This window comes from Plecotus auritus (genome assembly GCF_963455305.1).
Source record: "Plecotus auritus genome assembly, chromosome: X".
NCBI classification, from domain to species: domain Eukaryota; kingdom Metazoa; phylum Chordata; class Mammalia; order Chiroptera; family Vespertilionidae; genus Plecotus; species Plecotus auritus.
The window spans coordinates 115,087,639-115,109,051 of record NC_137784.1 but is presented as its reverse complement, the minus strand read 5'-3'; the positions used below and the strand labels follow the sequence as shown (position 1 = coordinate 115,109,051).

General features: G+C 40.4%; 1 protein-coding gene across 1 annotated transcript in view; it reads right to left on the bottom strand.

Annotated features, from left to right (window-relative positions):
* ADGRG4 (adhesion G protein-coupled receptor G4) overlaps window positions 1-21,413 on the bottom strand; it is a gene marked incomplete at both ends in the record, with an annotated part of 137,630 nt that overhangs the window by 39,521 nt on the left and 76,696 nt on the right. The window contains 4 exon segments of the mRNA XM_080653141.1: window positions 2,329-2,448; window positions 7,373-7,507; window positions 15,315-15,477; window positions 16,925-17,141. Of these exon segments, the coding sequence (XP_080509267.1) occupies window positions 2,329-2,448; window positions 7,373-7,507; window positions 15,315-15,477; window positions 16,925-17,141 (635 nt within the window).

Here is a 21,413-nt window from a genome sequence, read left to right as displayed (position 1 = left end):
TTCTTATCCAATCCGTTACCCTATGTCTTTTGATTGGGGCATTTAATGCATTTACATTTAAAGTTATTATTGATAGGTACTTATTTGTCGCCATTCCTATTCTTTACCCCTGTGTTACTTCTTCGCTTCCTATTCCTTTTTTTTTTTTTTTTTTTTTTTTTTTTTACAGCAGACCCGTTAGCATTTCTTGCATTGCTGGTTTGGTGGTAATAAATTCCCTTAGTCCTTTTTTGTCTGTGAAGCTCCTGATTTCACCTTCAATTTTGATTGACAGCCTTGCTGGGTACAGTATTCTTGGATTCAGACCCTTCCTTTGCATGACTTTGTATATTTCATTCCATTCCCTTCTGGCCTGATGAGTTTCTGTTGAGAAATCAGTCGCTAGTCTGATGGGGGTTCCTTTGTAGGTAACTTTCTGTCTTTCTCTTGCCGCTTTTAAGATTCTTACTTTGTCGTTGGTGTTTGCCAATTTAATTATAATGTGCCTTGGCATCGGTCTTTTGGGGTTCATTTTGCTTGGGACTCTGTGAGCTTCTTGGATTTGTGTGTGTTTTTTCTTCCCTATATCTGGGAAATTTTCTGTCATTATTTCTTCAAAGAGGTTTTCTATTCCTTGCTCAGCTTCCTTTCCTTCTGGAACCCCTATTATGCGGATGTTGTTTTGTTTCGTGTTGTCCCAAAGTTCTCTTAGGCTCTCCTCCTGCCTTTTAATTTTTTTTTCTAGAAGTTGCTCTACTTGGGTATTTTTTCCCATCTTGTCTTCTAGCTCACTGATGCGGTCCTCTGCTTCTTCTAGTCTACTCTTGATGCTTTCTATTGAGTTCTTACAGCAGCGATGTCATTTTTCATTTCTTCTTGGTTCTTCTTCATTTCCTCTTGGTTCTTGCTCATATTGTCGAATTTGTCTTCCATTCTTTTTAGCCACCTTATGACCATTTCTGAATTCTTTTTCTGGAAGGTTGCTTGCCTCCATTTCGTTTACTTCCTTTTCTGGTGATGCCTGCTTTTCTTTCATATGCGGGCTGTTTCTTTGTCTCCCCATGGTCTCTCTTCTCTGGGTGTCTGGTTATGTAGTTCTCTCTCTCCTTATCCCAGGCAAAATCTGACCTTTCCATGGTGGAGTGTAGAGCTCCTCTGAACCCGTGTGTTTGCGCCAATTGGGGAGCGTTGTTCTGGGGCTCGCAGCTGTTCCGTGGGTGCCACAGTTGTGGATTCTTAGGCTTCCGATAAGCTCCACTTTCCGGATCAAGATGGCGCAGACTCCGCGTCCAAGCCCGCAGCTCCGGGAGGGGACCCAGCCGCAGTTGGTGCTGCCAGGTCAGGGGAACCCCGTCCAGCAGTCCCCCACCTTCTTCTGGAATTCAGCTGTCTCCCAACTTGCCAACAAACACTCCTTGTGCGACCCTCAGCTGTTCTTTCTTTCTGCTCCGGGACAAGGCTCGGAACACGTGTGTCTATTCCCCCGCCATTATTCCCTCCCACATGGAACTTTGGAATTTGAGGCTCAAAGCTTAGATCAAGCCTTATAGGTACAATGTTGAGCTGCCTCCTTCTTAGGCCTAATGAGCATTCCTGAGGCCTCACCAGCTCCTGCAATCTGTAGGACTGGAGACAATGAGAAAATGGTTATTGGGGCATGCTTGGAGTGCTGTGGACCCAGCCGGAATTGTCATCTTACCCAGCTAACACGTTTCATTTTGTATCTGGGTTCTTTTTAATTCCCTTTCCCATTCTTTCTTTTTCCCTTCTAGAATTAAGAGCTGTGAAAAATATGCTGTACCATGTGGTTTTTTAGATTGGGAATGTAGGAAGCTATTAAGACATCTCACTGGACATACATTAACATCAAAAATGCAATAGTAGTTCATTATTATACCATGGCTAAATTTGATCATTTAGTAATATATACCTTATGTTTTGCCATATGACTATGGCTTTAAATCTTTGGTGATAATTAATACATATTTTAATGTTCTTCATGGAAATTCAAAGGATAAAAGTATTTAATTATTATTTTGAGTTGTTTGCTTCACTCTTAAATACATGGAATTAAATACCAGTTAGTGTGATGGGACAACCACAAATCCACATGCCCATAGTCACTCCTCTGCCAATCTGTCACAGTGCTAGAAGTTCACCATTAGTTATCCCTTGAGATTAAGGCATTATTTCTAGAAGTCCCAATTACAATACATCTCAGCTACCTGAAATGGAATAATCTTCATTAAGTTTTAGATCATATCTGTTAACTAGCCAATTATTTTTATTGGGAAAATCATGGAGGGGTTCTGAGGCCTTTTTATTCTGAGATGAAAATGGATGTATTACCTGGTTTCCTTCAATATACTGCAGAGTAATAACTACTGGGTCAGCCAAGTTTTGAATGGATGTATCTGAAATGCTGGCACTCACAACATATGTGGTTAATGCTTTAGTGATGTTTTCGATCTATAGATGAAACATAAGGAAGAGGAGTTCAGGTCCTAAATTTCTAATTCTTTGCATGCCAATAATCAATCTAGAATTTTGAAGTACTATACATCATTAGGTAGAGAAATATGGAAAATAAAATCACAAGTTAAGAATTTTTAGCCAAAACCGGTTTGGCTCAGTGGATAGAGCGTCAGCCTGCAGACTGAAAGGTCCCAGGTTCGATTCCGGTCAAGGGCATGTACCTTGGTTGCGGGCACGTCCCCAGTAGGGGGCGTGCAGGAGGCAGCTGATCGATGTTTCTCTCTCATCGATGTTTCTAACTGTCTATCCGTCTCCCTTCCTCTCTGTAAAATATCAATAAAAAATATATTAAAAAAAAGAATTTTTAGAGATTGTGTAGCTCATCTCCTGTCTTCATATAAGGTCTAATTTATACCAAACTCGAACAATTTATTAATCTCTATACACCCAAATATCTACCCAACAAGCATTGTTTTTGTGCCTGCTACTCAATACTGCACAAGCAACAAAATCAAACTATTCCCTACTTTGATAACTTTCTGGACCCTGATATGTCCCAACTTATTCCAGTTCTAAACCTCAACCATCCTTACTTCTCGGGAGCCCCTCCTTATAAGGAACATAAATCCATCATGACTTAGTTATAAGCCACTTCCTGTTCTATCCTCACTGGAAATGGAAGTAGGTTGATCAACATCTAGCTTGGAACAAGTCTCTGAGGACATTCATCCCCCCCAAGAGGACCAAGAACTCTGAGGCCAGAGCACAGGCATAATGTGTCTTGTTGTCTCCCGCATGATCTAGCACACAGTAGGTATTTTATCTTGTACCTACAGTGAGTCAGTTACTTTTTTACTGGGTCACTGAAAAAATATAAGCATTTTTTCAGTTAAACTGAGGCATGGGGAGGCTTAAAAACTGGGACAAAATTCATACAACTAGTTAGCGATAGGGCAGGTCTGCTTAACAAATGTTGGTTTAAAGGAAACAAACTAGAATGTAGTCCTTAAGGTGTGGAGTTTGATAATTAACAAGGCCAAAGTGCTACATGTCAAGGCTTCAGGAAACAAGGCAGCTGAAAACTGCCTCTTATAGGGCAAAAGTGAAGAGATGAAAGATAGGGCAGATGCAAGACAGGAGGGAGAGGAATCAAATCTTCTGAAGACTTGTCAAGAAAATTTAGAGGAGGTGAGCCCAAATGATGTCCCTTGGGGAGTCTACTGGGCCACTTTCAGAAGATGCCAAATCTTCATATTTCTGAGCCCTGCAGCCACTAAGAACTGAGTACTTGTGAGTGCAGCCTGGGTCCACTAGGAAGCTACTCATTTTCTGTTTTTGACCAACTCTGTTCCTCTAAAGACAGCTTAATGGTTCAGGGCTCCCTTTCCAGTGCAATTTCTTTGGCGTAGCCTGATTTAAAGGTGGATATGGTGCAAAGGGCCTTTGCTAACAGTCAAAAGACCAAGTGTAAGCCCAAACCCTCCTGTTCCTTAAAAGTTCTTTCCCCTTTCTGGGACACTGGTGACATGCAGAAAGGTGGACCAAATGACAGCTAACAGCCCTCCCAACTTAGTCTGAGACATACAGTTTTCTGTAGTAGAAAGACCAAAGGAAGAGAAACACCATGACCCAGGACTTAATTAACCTGTTCTCTGGCTTTGTTTCCCTTACATACAAAATGGTGGCTCTGCAGGGAAAGGAACTAAATCATTTCTCATTCTTTAACCCTGAGCTCTAAGCTCAAGTTTTACCTATTTCACATCTGAAACTTTATATAAGCTGTTCTCTCTGCCTGAAAAACTCTTTTTTCTCACTATCTTTCATCTTCCAGTTCCTACTCAACCTCATGTCTCAGCTGATACCTCTCTTACACTAGGCATTCTCTGATCTCCCAAACAAAGGTAGGTGCCATCATCTATGCTCCCCTTGCCCCTGTGCCATATTGTACTTGCCTAGTGCTTTGTTCCTCTCCCTGAGAACTGCCACTAGTGGAGGAGTGATGGAGGAGATACATGTTTTCCAAGAGTGGTGTCTTAACAATTTTTAAGGTAATATGTTGTATCACAGTTAAGATTTTGATAAAAAGATAGTAGAAGAAGGAGTGTGAAAGCATGCCTGTGTAATTCAGGGCTCGGGTGAAATGGTATTTACTCACTCCCCTACAACCAGTGGCATAGGTCCCACTCTCAGGTTACCCCTTGTGATAATCTTTAGGTCTCTGTTCTCCCCTATTAGACTGCAAGTTCCATAAAGGCAGGCACCATATTGTTCATCATTGTATCCCTAGCATCCAGCACCATGCAAGACACATAGTAGGAATTCAATAAGTATTTGCTGTCTGGATAACTAACTGCATGAACAAATGAATGAATTGTGTCACCTCCAGCAGGTCCTTTTCCCTATTTGGGTCTCAATTTCCTCATTGGTAAAATGAGGAGATGAGACATTATGAGTTATAAGAGCCCTTCCAGCTCTGAATTTGATGACAAGCTAGTTTTAATCCTTCTTCATCTGGCACTATGACGTCTGTAGGCTAATTTTGGCAAAGATCTTTAATCCCTTTCGATGGAAGGTGTTGGCGAATATAAAATACTTATTAGGTTTGAAATGATGCAGAGAAGTTTATCTCTTATTCGATAACGTAAGCACACCCCTCTGAAGAAACAGAAAATTACCAAAATAATGGCATCTCAGACGATTCAGAGAAATTACAAGCCTACCAAAGTGGTCAGAATGCTTATGAATCACATTCTTAATTTTTATTATTTTTTTAAATAGATGTCTTGTTCTGTATCTAACTTAATTTTTGCTATTTAAAAAGGTATAGTAGCCTAGCCAGAGCATCTCAGTTGGTTGAGCATTGTCCTGTGCATCGAAAGGTTGTCAGTCAGTTCAATTCCCAGTCAGGGCACATGCCTAGGTTGTAGGTTCAATCCACAGTCGGGGCACATATGGAAGGTGACTAGTCAATGTTTCTCTCTCATATTGATATTTCTCTCACACATCAATGTTTCTCTTTATCTCCCTATCTATCTATCTATTTATCTATCTATCTATCTATCTATCTATCTCAGTTAGGTCCTGAGATGAGGATTTAGAAAGTTATAATAAATATATATGCACTGAAAAACATGTTGGGTACCTAGCCCTATCCTGGGTACCATAAAAATAAAACATCTCTGAGCCATGACATATGCCACAGCCTACTTGAAAAACTAGGCAGAAGTATAAAATAAGAATACAAGCAGGAGGTGGGGAGCAGGGGCTCACAAACTTCAAGCAGACTTACTGAGTGGGATTTGAGCTAAGCCCACAGGAATAAATAGATTTTAGATAGATAGGGGACAGGTTAAAGAATTCTAGTAGAACAGAACATCCTACAGACATAGCTGGAAACAGTGTAGTATATTTAAGTTGGTATGTGGTATATTTAAGTTAGCCCAGAACAACCTCCCCCAAAATAATTCTGTGAATATTTGACCATTAGAAATTCATTCCTCTGAATAGCCTCTTTAGAAAATGCAAGCACACCTGGGCAAGTTAATGTACTGACCTATTACATACTTGAGCTTTGGAGTCAGATAGCCTGTGTTTGATTCCCAGCTTTGCCACTTCCTAGTTGTGAGAATTTGGGCAAAATTACTTAACCTCTTTGTCTTAGTCTGTTCAGGCTGCTATAACAAATTACCACAGTCTGAGTAGCTTATAAGCAACAGAAATATATTTCTCACAGTTCTGGAGGCTAGAAGTCTAAGATCGGGGTGCTCATATGGTCGGGTTCTGGTGAAAACCCACTCTCTGGTTCATAGATGGCACCTTGCTATGTCCTCCATGGTGAAAGAGGTGAGGGAGCTCTCTAAGGCCTCTTTTATAAGGGCACTGATCCCATTTATGAGTGCTTCATTCTCAGAATCTAATCACCTCCTAAAGCACCTCCTTTCTAATACCACCACCTTGGGGGTTAAGATATCAGCACAATAATTTTGGGAGGATACAAACATTCAGACCACAGCATTCTTTGAGTCTCAGTTTCTTGTGAGAAGTACATGAGATAAAAATGTAAATATTAACACAAATTCTGATTGCTGTCTTCCCAACAGCTAAATGAGACAGAGCAGGCTGAAGGAGTGGGATTTTTAGTAGGCAGAGCCCCAATATAGGAAAATAATAATAGCAATGCAAACATTTACATGGTGCTTATTATGTGCCAACCAATATTCTAAGTACTATAGAATCCTTCAACAGCCAAGTGTAGTACTGATTCTTATCATGTTTTACATAGGAGGAATCTAAGGCACATTGAGGTTGAGTAAGTTGTCCAAGGTCACAAAGGAAGATTACAGCATAGCCAGCTTTAAATTCAGCCAGTCTGTTCCCAGAGTCTATGCTCTTAACCACCACATTATACTACCTCTCTGTTTCAATAATGGGTGAGGACTGGATCCCTCAGAGAAGGTGCTGTGGAGGAGGTGAGAAAGAATAACAACTTCCTGCAAGCAATTGTTCTGTTGGACACCACTCAGCTTCAAATAAATTGGCCTGTGAGAGTGGGCATGTTGGCTTTGAGGAAGCCAGGGAGATTTGGAAGGAAAGTACTGACAAGCTGAAACAGCATTTCATCAGGAGAACTCACTGTTCTTTACTGGCTTAGAAACATCTTGAGGACTCTGTTTGGTCACCAGATCATCCTTAAGGTCCATTCTAAAGCTGAGAAGCTGTGAAAATTAAAAATTGTGAAATATCATTAAAATAGATGTTGATTCATGTTGTGGGCCAGGGGTTGTGCTGGGAGACTTGTGGAATAAATCAGAAAGCATAATTCTAAAATAAAGAAAACACCATGAAAATAGGAAGAGTTCATAATTACTATGAGTCACCACATGTCAATCCATGATAGTTACCAAAGGCAAAAACTTACCTTAAAGAGTGAAGTTTGGCCAAAGAAATTAAATAAGATCGTCTGTAAATTGCTAAGAGTAATTCTCTCCTTCAGTGATTTAGGCAAATATATGGAATCCAAAACCCTCCCCAGAGGGACTTCACTTAGGTAAATCTGCCAAGAAAAGCCAGAAAATGAAAACAAGAGCCATCATCCATGAGCTTGAAGTCCTCTCCACCTCACACCCCAGCCCAACCTCAGAGTATCACATGGAGGGCTGAAGGATGAGAACTAGATCCACACACTATGCTATCCCTTTTACACACACACACACACACACACACACACACACACACACACACACGTGCAGACATGTGCACAATCAGATGACAGGCTAAGACATGACCAGGTGCACATAGACATAGACACACACAGTACCCTATTCTTTCTAAACCTATCTTTGAATTTCTTTCCTTTTGATCTTCTTCCACCTGGGTATTTATAGAGGTGGAAAGAGGAATGACAAATTGGGTGATTTGATTCTGATTCTCAGAAATAAAGGCCAATCTTCTTCCATATAGTTCTAAGAGGGGGGAAAACAGAAAAAAAAGAAAAAGAAAAACAATACAATGGCATTAAGTACTTGCCCCGTAGTTTACTCAGCAATGCTTTTGTTAATAATTGAGGCAGGAAAGTGAGATGTTTGGCCTTAAGAATTCTTCTAGAGGAACCAAGATGGCAGCATAGGTAAACACCTAAACTGCTGCCTCGCACAACAATTTAAAAACTACAACTAAAAGACAAAACGTCTATCACCCAGAACCACGGGAAAGATGGCTGAGTGGAAGTTCTACAACTAGAAGGAAAGAGAAAAGAGCATTGAGACATGCACAAGTGCTGAAAAGCTGAGGTACAGAGATACACAAATCGGGCGGGCAGCGGGCGACTGGTTGCGCTGCTTTTTTCAACCTGAAGGGAGACAAGCTCCCAATTACTCTGAACTCCAGTCTCTGGGGAGATGCTGGCAACCCAAACTCCTACGGGGAGAAGCTGGACTGTCTGCCATCGGGTCAGAAAGTGAGGGTGGTTTCCTTGCAGAGGTGCACGCAGCAATCATTGTTTACTGAGCTGGGGCGTGGGATGCGGGGACTTGCAGATGCAGAGACGCAGATACATCTGATTGGCAATCATCACTGTTTGCCACGCCCTAGCCGAGTGACTCCCTGAGACCCCGCCCTGCACAATCTACAAACCCACCCAAGCTCCACGCAGCAGCTTTTGCATATAAATGGTCTGCCCTATCGCAGCTTAACCTAACAAACTGCAGCTCTGGTCAGACAGCTCCAAAACCTCCAAACCCCAAGCAAAGAGGAGAAAACTGTAGTTCTCGCTATAGCTCCTGCTGAGTGGCCTCAGACAGTAGCTGACCTGCACCCCATTGGAGATCCAGAAGCTAGTGTATCTAGTGGTCAGTGTGAGACGACACCAGATTTCAACTACTCACATCCATAAGTGACACATTCAAGAGGCAGACTCAGTGAGCACCAAAGCCCCAATGAAACAAGCCCTGCCCCATAAGCGTGTCTCCAGCACAGCAGTTCTTCCATTATAGACACAGCGGGTCCTTACAGCCAATTGGCCTGGAGGTCAATTCCTCCCAGTGTACCACCAGCAATCAAGGCTTAACTACACCAAGACTTTGCACTCAGCCCACAGAGGGGTGCACCAAGATTGTCCACCTCAGGTGATAGGCTGAACCACTGGTCACCTACCACAGAAAACCACTCCATCAACACAGGGAAGCAGCAAAATTCAGAAACAAAGAAACATGTCATGAATGAAAGAAATGGAGGAAAGCAAACTACTGGACATAGAGTTCAAAACCACATTTATAAGGTTATTCAAGAATCTTCTAAAAACCGCCGAGAAACGTGATGAGACATCCAAGGAGCTCAGTGAGACCTTCAAGGACCTTAATGAGAATGCCAAAAAAATGGAAAAGGACCAGTCAGAAATTAAGCATACACTGTCTGAAATAAAGAATATACAAAAATTCAACTGTAGATCAAAGGACCCCAAGAATCAAACCAAAGATCTGAAATATGAGGAAACAAAAAACACCCAACCAGAAAAACAAAAAGAAAAAAGAATCCAAAAATATGAAGATAGTGTAAGGAGCCTCTGGGACAACTTTAAGCGTACCAACATCCGAATTTTTGGGGTGCCAGAAGAAGAGAGAGAGCAAAATATTGAAAACCTATTAGAAGAAATAATGACAGAAAACTTTCCCTACCTGGTGAAAGAAATAGACTTACAAGTCCAGGAAGCACAGAGAACCCCAAACAAGAGGAATCCAAAGAGGACCACACCAAGACACATCATAATTAAAATGCCAAGAGCAAAAGACAAAGAGAGAATCTTGAAAGCAGCAAGAGAAAAACAGTTAGTTACCTACAAGGGAGTACCCATACGACTGTCAGCTGATTTCTCAACAGAAACTATGCAGGCCAGAAGGGAGAGGCAAGAAATATTCAAAGTGATGAACAACAAGAACCTACAACCAAGATTACTCTACCCAGCAAAGCTATCATTTAAAATTGAAGGTCAGATAAAGAGCTTCACAGACAAGAAAAAGCTAAAGGAGTTCATCACCACCAAACCAGGATTATATGAAATGCTGAAGGGTATTCTTTAAGAAGAGGAAGAAGAAAAAGGTAAAGATAAAAATTATGAACAACAAAATGACAACAAATACATACCTACCAACAAGTGAATCTAAAAATCAAGTGAATAAAAAATCTGATGAACAGAATGGACTGATGAATATAATAGAATCAGGGACATAGAAATGGAGTGGACTGACAATTCTCAGGGGGAAGGGGGTGTGAGGGGTGCGGGAAGAGTTTGGACAAAAATCTTACACCTATGGATGAAGACAGTGGAGGCGGGGAAAGGGTATGGGGTGGGGTGGGGAATCAGGTGGAGGGGAGCTATGGGGGGAAAAAAGAGGGACACCTGTAATAATCTAAACAATAAAGATTTATTTTTAAAAAATTTTAAAAAAAGAATTCTTCTAGAGGCTCACTATCAGAATAATATGCTGATTTGACTGGTAATAATATTTGATAAGTACTAGAACATTTTTGACAGTGAAAGGGGGCTTTACCAATAATTACATTAGGACCACAGTAGTAAACCTGGACTTTCCCAGACAAAACAAAGTATATAGGCACTATTATATGTATTCTCTCATTTAATCCCCCTATCAACTCTGAAAAGTATGTTGTATATGCTATCAGGAAATGGGGACTCAGAGAGGTTACATGACTGTTTAAGGTCACATAGTTGGGATGAAATTTTACAAAGTTATATGTGATTTTGTCCCACATTTTCCCCACTATTCATACTACCAAGGAACTGTTATGTAGCTGGGTGCATCATGGGGAGATGAAAGTTTATAATAGTTCTAAGAATGATTTGTATCCCCAAAAGCCATATAGCTCTTCTCCTGGCACAAATGAATTCTGCTAGGGCAATCAAGTACTATGGAGTGTTTATACTTTAGCTTCAACATGTAAGCCGAACCGGCCGCGAGTTTGACATGCTTGATGTAAGCAGTTTGGATCAACCAAAAGACTTGTATGTATGCATATAAGTATAACCAATGAACACAGAAACCAGGGGTGTGAGGGCATGAGCAGGGGGATGGGGGGTAAAAGGGGATAAGGACACATATGTAATACCTTAATCAATAAAGAAAAATTTAAAAAAAAGAATGTAAACGGGTTTGGTTTGTTTGTTTTTCCATCAAGGTCTGTAATAGGATACCCCATATGTAACCAAAACACAATGGGAGGTCAACAACTGCTTCTAGTATGGCTGAATAGCTCCTAATGGACTTGACCCTCCTGTATATAACAACTATACAAAATAACCATGACTTGAAGACACTGGAAAATGACAAAAGCAGGCAGATTTTCAAGTAGACATTTGGAAAAAGGAAACATCGCAAGTTGAGCTAACAGTTTTTATAGCCTTTACCTGATAGCAGTCTAAAACTAATACATGAAAGATGCTCAAAATTCTGGTAGAAAATCTGTAGTCTTTCTGACATGAAGAACCATAAAAAGGTCTAGACAACAACAGCCACTGGAAGGTCAATGACAAGTCCCAAAGAACAGAGAGCTAGATAGGGGGAACCAAAATTCTGAGTATAAAGTCTGCCTGACCTCTGAACCATATATGTACAAAAGAGACTCCAAGTAAAAGATGACTGAGATTTGAGCTGCCACCCAAGAGATAGAATCTACAGTTTGATTCCAACCAAGTTAGTTGGTATAACAAAAATCAATAGTCTTTAGAGGAATATAGTAGAATGGAGAGTTTCCACAACATAACACTCACAATATGCAAGACATAATCCAATATTACTCAATATACGAAAGAAAAACAAATGTAATACATTTTCAATGAAAATAATATCAATGGAGATTAATTTTGAGATGACTCAGATGTTAGAAATAGCAGACAAGAATTTTAAACTATGTATAACTAGTATAACTATGCTCAGGTATTTAAAATAAAATATGCTTTCAATTATTGCTAAAAGAGGAAGAAACAGCATGGAGTCAGAAGCAAAAACACACACAACAAAATGGAAATTCTAGAACTGAAAATACAGTATTAACATTTTTAAAATTGCACAGGAAGGGTTCAGTACTAATATGAAGATGACAGATGTCAATGAACATGAAGATAAACCAATAGAATTATGCTATCAGAAGAATAGATAGCAAAATGATTAAAAACATGAACAGAGTCTCAGGGACCTTTGAGCCAGCATTAAAAATTCTTAGGTACATGTATTCAGAGTCCCAAGAGGAAAGGAGAGAGAGAGAATGGTGAAGAAATAGCCTAACATTTACATAAGTATTTGATTTTTTAAAAGATGCTAAAGCAAGCCACTGGGAAATAAATGGTGCTGGAATTAATAGATAATGATACTGAACAAAATGAACTCTAAATCATGCACATACTATACATGAAATATAATCCAATTAATTTGAATTATAGTCCTAAACATAAAAGCTAAAACCATAGATCTTTTAAAGAAAAGTATAGCCCTAACCGGTTTGGCTCAGTGGATAGAGCGTCGGCCTGCGGACTGAAGGGCCCCAGGTTCGATTCCGGTCAAGGGCATGTACCTTAGTTGCGGGCACATCCTCTGTAGGGGGTGTGCAGGAGGTAGCTGATCGATGTTTCTCTCTCATTGATGTTTCTGACTCTCTATCACTCTCCCTTCCTCTCTGTAAAAAATCAATAAAAAATATATTTAAAAAAAATTAAAAAATAAAGAAAAGTATAGGAGAATATCTTCATGACCTGCCAGCAGGCAGATTTCTTAGACAAATCATATATTGCTATTCACAAAAGAAAAAAACACACATCAAAATTAAAACTTATGCTCATCAAAAGACATCCTTGAGAAAATAAACAGAGAAGCCAAAGAGAAAATATTTTCAAAATATATATCTGATAACTGGCTCTTACTAGAATATGTATAAAAAACGCTTATCCTATCCAATAAAAGAGTGATATGCAAATTGACCATCACACCAAGACACAATATGGCTGCCCCCATGTGGACACAAGATGGCCGCCACAAGATGGCCGGCAGGGGAGGGCAGTTGTGGGCAATCAGGCCAGCAGGGGAGGGCAGTTAGGGGTGACCGGGCCGGCAAAGGAGTGCAGTTGGGGGGGACCCAGGCTTGCAGGGTAGGGCAGTTGCGGGGACCAGGCCTGTGGGGGAGGGCAGTTGGGGGTGATCAGGCCTGCAGGGGAGGGCAGTTGGGGTATGGGGACCAGGCCTGCAGGGGAGGGCAGTTGAAGGGACCAGGCCTGCAGGGGAGGGCAGTTGTGGGGGACCCAGGCCTGCAGGGGAGGGCAGTTGGGGGGGACCCGGCCTGCAGGGGAGGCCAGTTGGGAGCGACCAGGCCAGCAAGGGAAGGCAGTTGGAAGGGACCGGGCCTGCAAGGAAGGGCAGTTGGGGGTGATCAGGCCTGCAGGGGAGGGCAGTTAGGGGTGATTGGGCCAGCAGAGGAGGGCAGTTGGGGGCAACCAGGCTGGCAAGGGAGGGCAGTTAGGGGTTACCAGGCCAGCAAGGGAGGACACTTGGGTGTGACCAAGCCTGCAGGGGAGGGCAATCGGGCCAGCAGCAGAGCAATTAGGCATCTATAAGGCTGGCAGGGGAGTGGTTAGGGGGTGATCAGGCTGGCAGGCAGAAGCAGTTAGGGGCAATCAGGCAGGCAGACAGGCAGGAGAGCGGTTGGGAGCCAGCAGTCCTGGATTGTGAGAGGGCAGTCAGACATCCCTCAAGGGGTCCCAGATTGGAGAGGGTGCAGGCTGGGCTGAGGGACACACACCCCCATGCACAAATTTCATGCACCGGGCCTCTAGTAACTCAATAATAAGATAACCCAAGTTAAAAATGGGCAAAATATTTTTTTATTGTTGACAGTATTATATATGTTCCCCATTTCCCCCTCTTTGCCTACCTCCACCCAACCTCCACTTCATCCTAGGCCTTCACCACACTATTGTCTGTGTCAATGGGTTATGGTCAAAATATTTTAAGAGATACTTCACCAAAGAAGATATACAAATGGCCAATACAAACATGAAAGCTCACTCCACATCATTGCCCTCTTTAGAAAATAGTATTACAAATGCAAACATACATATTATGAGCCAGCAATTCCATTTCTAGGTATTTATTCAAAATATATGAAAAACACATCCACACAAAGACTTTTATATAAATGTTCACTGCAGCATTACTCACAATAGCCACAACTGGAAACAATCCAAATGGCCATCAACACAACAGACCATCTGTGGTATATCCATACAATGGAATATTATTCAGCAATAAAAAAGAATAAATTGCAGAAGCAAAAAAATTGAATCTCAACAACAACAAAAATCATGCTACATGAAAGAAGCCTTATACATGACAGTACATATTAACTGTAATAAATATGCACAGTGCCAGGTGGGTACTTGAAATATGGAAGGGCACTTTGTAAAGAATATGATTGTCTAACCACTGTGCTGAAAACCTGAAACTATTACAAAATCATATTGAATATGAATTGTAATTGAAAAATAAATTTTTAAAAGAGTGGGAAAATCCCCCCAAAACAGTACATATTATATGACTCCATTATATAAAGTTCTAGAACAGGCAAAACTATAGTGGAAAAATATCAGGATAGTGGTTACTAATGGAGGTAGTAGTTTCAGGGATTAACTTGGCAGAGGCATGAAGGGACTTTTAGGAGTGATGGTATTGTTTTATATCATGATAGGGGTTTAAGATACACAGATGTACACACTTGTCAAAATTCAGAGAGTGTATACTTAGAATTTGTGTATTTCCCCATATGTAAATGTTATAATTTTTTAAGTTTAAAAAATACTGGTCTCTCAAATTGTTTTGAACAGGTTTTGACAGCCTATGGCCTGACAAAGGCTGAAGTAATGCAGTGCTGGAAATGGCCCAGACTTTAAAGCTATCCAGGCATAAGTTTGAATCTCGGCTCAGCCATTAGGCTGTGAATCCTTAGGCAAGTTACTTAACTTCTCTATTTATTTATCTGCAAAAAGTAAACAGGAACACAATGCTCAATATATAATAAGTGCTCCATAAATGGTACCAAATGATAAATTGACATTTGAGATGATTACAGGTCACGGGACCAAAGGTGGTATCATTGCTCATCTCATAGATGCCATTCCATCCAAGGTGTTAGCCTACTGAGGATTATGAATAAATCTTCCCTGGGACAGTTGTGTTTTCATAAGGTCCCCTGAAGATTAAAACCTTACAAAAAGTAACCCCTCTCCCTCCCACGGTGTGAATGAATGAAGAGTTGGAAAAATGCTTGGCAGATTGGCTCTCAGTTCCCTGAGCTGCACCCACCTCAGGGTCTGTACCTTCTTCATAGGAGCGAATGCTGAAGATCATGCCTTCAAATGTGTGGTCCACCTGCAGGACAGCCAAAGCCAGGCTGGCCACGGTCAGATTTGCTGTCCTCCCAAAAAACTCCATCTTGTGACCGGCATGGTTGATTATCCTCAGAATTCTGCAAGAAACACCAGGTAGAGAAGAGCATTACTACCTTTTAAATGTAAAAAAGCCCATCCTCCTTATAAGATTTCCTAAGTGTGAGACTTTTCTTTGAGTTTTAATCACTATCTTCATTTTGTTAAGGAATTATTAGATAGGAGCCTTGGCTTTGCACTCAGACAGAAGATCTAAATCTTAGCTCCTCTAATTTCTAACAATGTGGGCAAATAAAATAACATCACTGAGCTTCCATTTCCTCACCTGCGAAGTCAGAGTAATACTAGCACTCATCTCAAAATATTGTCTTAAAGATTAAATAAAACTATTGTATGTAAAGCCAGATATTGCATGGCCTCATGGGCCAAGACATTTGGACTTTATTCTACATGTAACAGAAAGACACTGAGTAGTTCTAAAAGCAAGATAATGGCATGATATGATATATACACTAAAAGATCATTCTGGCTGGTATGTAGAAAATAGACCATAGAGAGGCAAGAGCAGAACAGAGAGACCAGTTTGCAGGTTATTATAGAAAGTCAGATGAGAGAAATGGGGCTAGGAATAAGGAAAGTGGTGGTAAAGATAGAGAGAAGTAGATGGATTCCAGGAATATTTAAGGGATTTAAAAATTATGTGCAGCCCTGGTTGGTGTGGCTCAATTGGTTGGGCATCCTCCAGTGCAGCAAAAGGTTGCCGGGCCCATTCACAGTCAGGCACATGCCTGGGTTGCAGGCTTGATCCCTGGTAGGGGGCTTGCAGGAGGCAGCTGATCAATATATCTCCCTCACATCTATGTTTCTCTCTTTCTCTTTCTTCCTTCCCCTCTCTCTCTCTAAAATATTTTTTTTAATTTAAAAAATTATGACCCTACCTATTTGGCTCAGTGGGTAGAGCTTTGGCCCATGGACTAAAGGTTCGATTCTGGTCAAGGGCATGTGCCTCGTTTGCAGGCTCAATCCCTGGCCCTGGTCAGGGTATGTGCGGGAGGCAATCAATTGATGTGTCTCTCTCACATCGATGTTTCCTCTCTCTGTCTCTCCCCTCCTTTCCACTCACTATAAAAGTCAATGGGAAAATATTCTTGGATGAGGATTAACAACAACAAATTACGTGCAGTGCCTCATACAAGACTTGGTTACTGATTGGCTGCAAGGTAGAGGGAGGTAACTAGCTTTATTCTTGAGATTTTTTGCTTGAACACTGGGTGGAAGCATTTTATAGAAATGGGGAACTTTGGGGAAGCACCAGCAGTGGGGAAATAGGTCCGAGGTTTGGTTTGGGTAACTATTTATTTGGAAAGTCATTCTCATTAAGGTTCAGTTAAAATTTGAATGCATTCTTTCACAACTTAGCTTTCAATGCATAGCTATGTGACCTTTAAAATTGGTGATTACTATATGTGAAGGAATTAATAACAAATAGTATGAAACAATTTATTTTACTAAAGTATTAGTACTCACTCATTGCTTACTTCATGTAGATCAGATACTGAATTGTTTTGCTTTCCCAAAACAGCATTGATTATTTGTAATATAATCTTGGTTAGTTTCATACTTATCTCATCACATTGTGAAATATCAGATAATTTAGAAACAATAATCTTTGTTTCTTCTTCATCCAGAGTGGGGGATTCATTTATCAAATTTAAAATGTGCTTGGCAACATCATCTGCATTCTCTGGAGAAACAAAACAGAAATGGAAAACCTGCTTTAGTTAGTTTTGGGCCATGCTGTTTCATTCTCTTTGAAAAGTAAAGGTAGTGAAATGCAAATACACACAACATAACAAAGTTTACAGAAGGAAAACAATGAACCTCAATTTCTACAATAGATGGAGTCTCATAAAGTAGCACATAAGCCAAGCTCTTATTCATTAAATCCTATTTTAAATACACCAGATAAACCTTTTTGTCACTGAAGAATCATACTGCAATCAGATTTTAATTAATTTAAGACTTTTAAAATATTTTTATTGATTTTTAGAGAGAGAGAGAAACATTGATGTGAGAATGAGACATCAATCTGCTGCCCACTGCACACCCCCTACCGAGGATCAAGCCCACAACCCCAGCATGTGCCCTGACCTGAATTGAACTAGCAACCTTTCCCTGCATGGGATGATGCCCAATTAGCTGAGCCACATTGGTCAAGGCAAGTTAAGACTTTTGAATATTGGACTGAGTTAAGTAGATCCCACCTTTACTCAAATATCAGCAAACACTCAGTCTATGCTTTCATAATCAAAAGTGGTGGTGATTGTTTTTCTGTCAAGAACCAGCAGCCCACAGAAAAAAAGCAAACATGAACCACATAACAATAAAAGCAACTTAATTTAGATTTTTTTCTAGAGAGTAAGAATAACATCCACTTTTCTTCACTTTTTGTCATGAAAATTTTCAAATATGCACAAAAGTAGAAAAAAGAGTCTAATGAATCCCCATGTACCTCATGAATCACCTTACTTCAACAAGTGTCAATGAAGAGCTAATCTGATTTAATCTATATTCCCACCCACCTTCCGCAAGCCCAAATTATTTTAAAGAAAATTCCAGGCAGCATATAATTTCATCCATAAATACTTCAGTATGCATCCCTAAAACAAAGAACCTTTGCTTATCATAAACACAATACAAATAATACTCAAAATCATCAAATATCCACTCAGTGCTCAAATGTTCTTAATTGTCTCCTAACTGCCTTTTTTAAAATAACTTTTGTTGGAGAATGAAAAATGGTGGCCGAATAGGCAGATGTGTCCTGCACCTTGTCCTGGAGCAGAAAGAAGGAGCAACTAAATCAAATAACATCCACCCAGAATTGGTGAATTATACCCAGGTGGTGAGACAATTCGCAGCCATGAAGAATAGAGGATGCCTGGAGAATGGTAAAATCAGGGATCTGGGCTGGAGAGAGATGAGTGACCACCGGGCCATGAGGATCAGGAGAAAGCTGCACTGCACCAAGTCAGAGTCCCGTGGGAACAGGCATAACATCCAACTGTGGAAAGGAAGTCCACAGGGCTGCTGGTGGTAGGGTATTCTAGATCTAAGTCCACAGCTATGAGAGGCTGTTCCCAGAAAGGCAGTGTGAAGATCTGCCTGAGCTGTGCAGAGCCAGGGGAGAGAAACTCACAGTCGGATGGTTGTTTTGCCTCTGTTTTGTCTTTACTTTTATTTGCTAAACCCAGTTCATAGGACCTTTCAATTACAAACACTCACTCAAGGCTGTGGTGCAGATAGAGGTGCAGATTTGTGGAGTCTGAGGAGAGGCAGTGGAGCAGAGCAGGACAGGGAGAGGTGACCAAGAACCCAGCACTGAGACTTTCCTGACCCTTCAAACCTAAGCAGCCATTTTTCTCCTGAAGAGCCAGACCCTCCAGCAGCCTCAAGACAACTTATACAGCCACATCCAGACTACACCATGAGCTTTTCAAAGGAAGCAAAGACTCTGAATAGCCACAAAGAGCCCTCAGGGACTGGGTTGAAGAGAGTCCGTTCAGTCCCGGAAAGCGATACAGCACCACCCCCCAACTAAAGCCCTGTCAGAAGCAGACACTTGAGTGATTAAGATTGACAGACAGATTAAGGCAGACAGGTAAAGCAGGCAGATTGGTCCTGCCTGCTTGAAGCCAAGGCTATGGAAATAGACACAAACAGAGGAGCAGTGTATCACTTGGAACTTCAACACGATGCTGAATACCTAACAGGAAACTGAGAAGTGACAGGCAGAACAGAAGAGTGGGGTCTTAAACCAGCCCCCATGGGGCATTAAAACTCAGCTGAAGTGAAGGACACTTCACTTTTTTATTTTTTATCTTTTATTTTAATTTTTTTCTTCAATTTTTTTTGTTTATCTTTTTTGTATTATTTTTCTTCATTCTATTTTTATTTTTTATTGTTATTTTATTTTGCCTTTCCTTCCTCACTTCTCCCTTTTAATCCTGCTTTCTCTTTGCCTGTCCATGCTTTAGTTTTCCTCTTTCCTTTCCTTTTACCCCTTGTTAAAAATTGATCTCCTCTATCTGCTTTATTGGCATGTTATTATCATTGTAGTCTCTGTTGGCTTATTCATATATCTAATTTCCTCTCCCATGCCCCAAGTCCATGCACCCTTCTCTTCTCTCTTTCTTTGCTACCCAATTTTTTATGCTGTTTTTTTCTTCTCCTCTCTTGCTCTCTTCTTCTCCTAATTGTTTACTTAGTTTCGGTCTAAACTCAAGCCTATCTGCTCTCCCCTCTATTCTCCTTTTCCAAAAATAAATGAACAAATGAATAGATAATTTTTTTCTATTTATTTTTCTTCTTATCCACTCATTCTCTTTTTACCTCCTCTGTACAGAACCATGGTCCTTCCCCTACTCATTCAATTATTTAACCTTACTTTCTATATATAAGCTCTGCCTCTACAGATTCTGCAGATTCTGTCCCCACCTTTTCTGAGTGTTTGCTGTTTGCATTTTTTGGTTTATTTGTTTGTTTTGTGATGCTTTCTCCCCATATGTTTTCTTCTTCTTTTTTCTTCATTTTTTTCTCTCTTCCTTTTTTCCTTTTCTCAATATCATTTTTGCTTTCTTTTCTCTCTCCTAATTCTCTTTTCTCTGGTGGGCACTTTTATTGGGGTTATCAGTGTTGTGAGTGCACTTGTGTTTTCTTCCCTTTATGTTGTGTCTTATCAAGTTGTATTTTTTTACTGTTCAGTCAACATGGTAGAAAGTGAGCCACATAACCAGATACCCTAAGAGGAGACTCCATCCATGAACAAGACAATATCACTCAAGACCCAACTATACCAAGAGAACTCAAATATCCCAAGTAGGGGGCATCCCTAGAAAACCCAGCCCAGAAGACCTGAGAGATTGCAATACTGGGTCCCACAATACTTTTACTATATAAGACAAACTCAAAAAATCTGGGTGGCATAGCATTTGATCTAATACATAGAAACAATCACAAAGGAACAACAAAAGTGGGGAGGCAAAGAAAGAATCCCCATATGAAAGAAAAGGAGGAATCACCAGAAAAGGAAATAAACAAAATGGAGACAAGCAATTTGTCAGAGAAAGAATTCAGAGCAATGGTTATAAGAATGCTAAAAAGGATGGAAAACAATTTCAGCAATGTGTAAGAATCAAGAGGAAATGAAGAGGAATGAAGAGGAAATGAAGAATGACATAGATACAATAAAGAACACAATGGAAAGTTTCAACAGTAGACTAGAAGAAGCTGAGGAACAAATTAGCAAGTTAGAAGATAAGGTAGAAAAAAAAACACCCAAACAAAGCAGGAACTGGAAAGAAAACTTAAAAAGCAGGAGGAGAGCCTAAGGGAGCTTTGGGACAACATGAAAGGGAACAACATCTGCATAATAGGGGTGCTAGAAGGAAAGAAAGCTGAGCAAGGAATAGAAAACCTGTTTGAAAAAATAATGACAGGAAACTTCCCTGATGTTGGGAAGAAAAAAATTACACAATTTCAAGAAGCATACAGAGTCCCAAACAAGATGAACCTCAAAAGGCCTACACCAAGACACATCATAATTAAATTGGAAAACACCAAGCACAAAGTAAAAATCTTAAAGGCTGCCAGAGAGTCAGAAAGTTACCTACAAGAGATCTCCCATTAGATTATCAACTGATTTCTCAACAGAAACACATCAGGCCAGGAGGGAATGGAATAAAATATACAAAGTGATGCAAAGCAAGGGACTGAATCCAAGAATACTATACCCAGCAAGGCTATCATTCAAAATTGAAGGTGAAATCAGGAGCTTCACAGACAAAAAAGGCTAAGGGAGTTTATTACCACCAAGCCAGCAATGCAAAAAATGCTAAAGGGTCTGCTGTAAAAAGAAGAAATAGAAAGGGAAGAAGGAACACAGGCATAAAGAATAAAAATGGCAACAAATAAGTACCTATCAATAATAACCTTAAACATAAATGGATTAAATGTT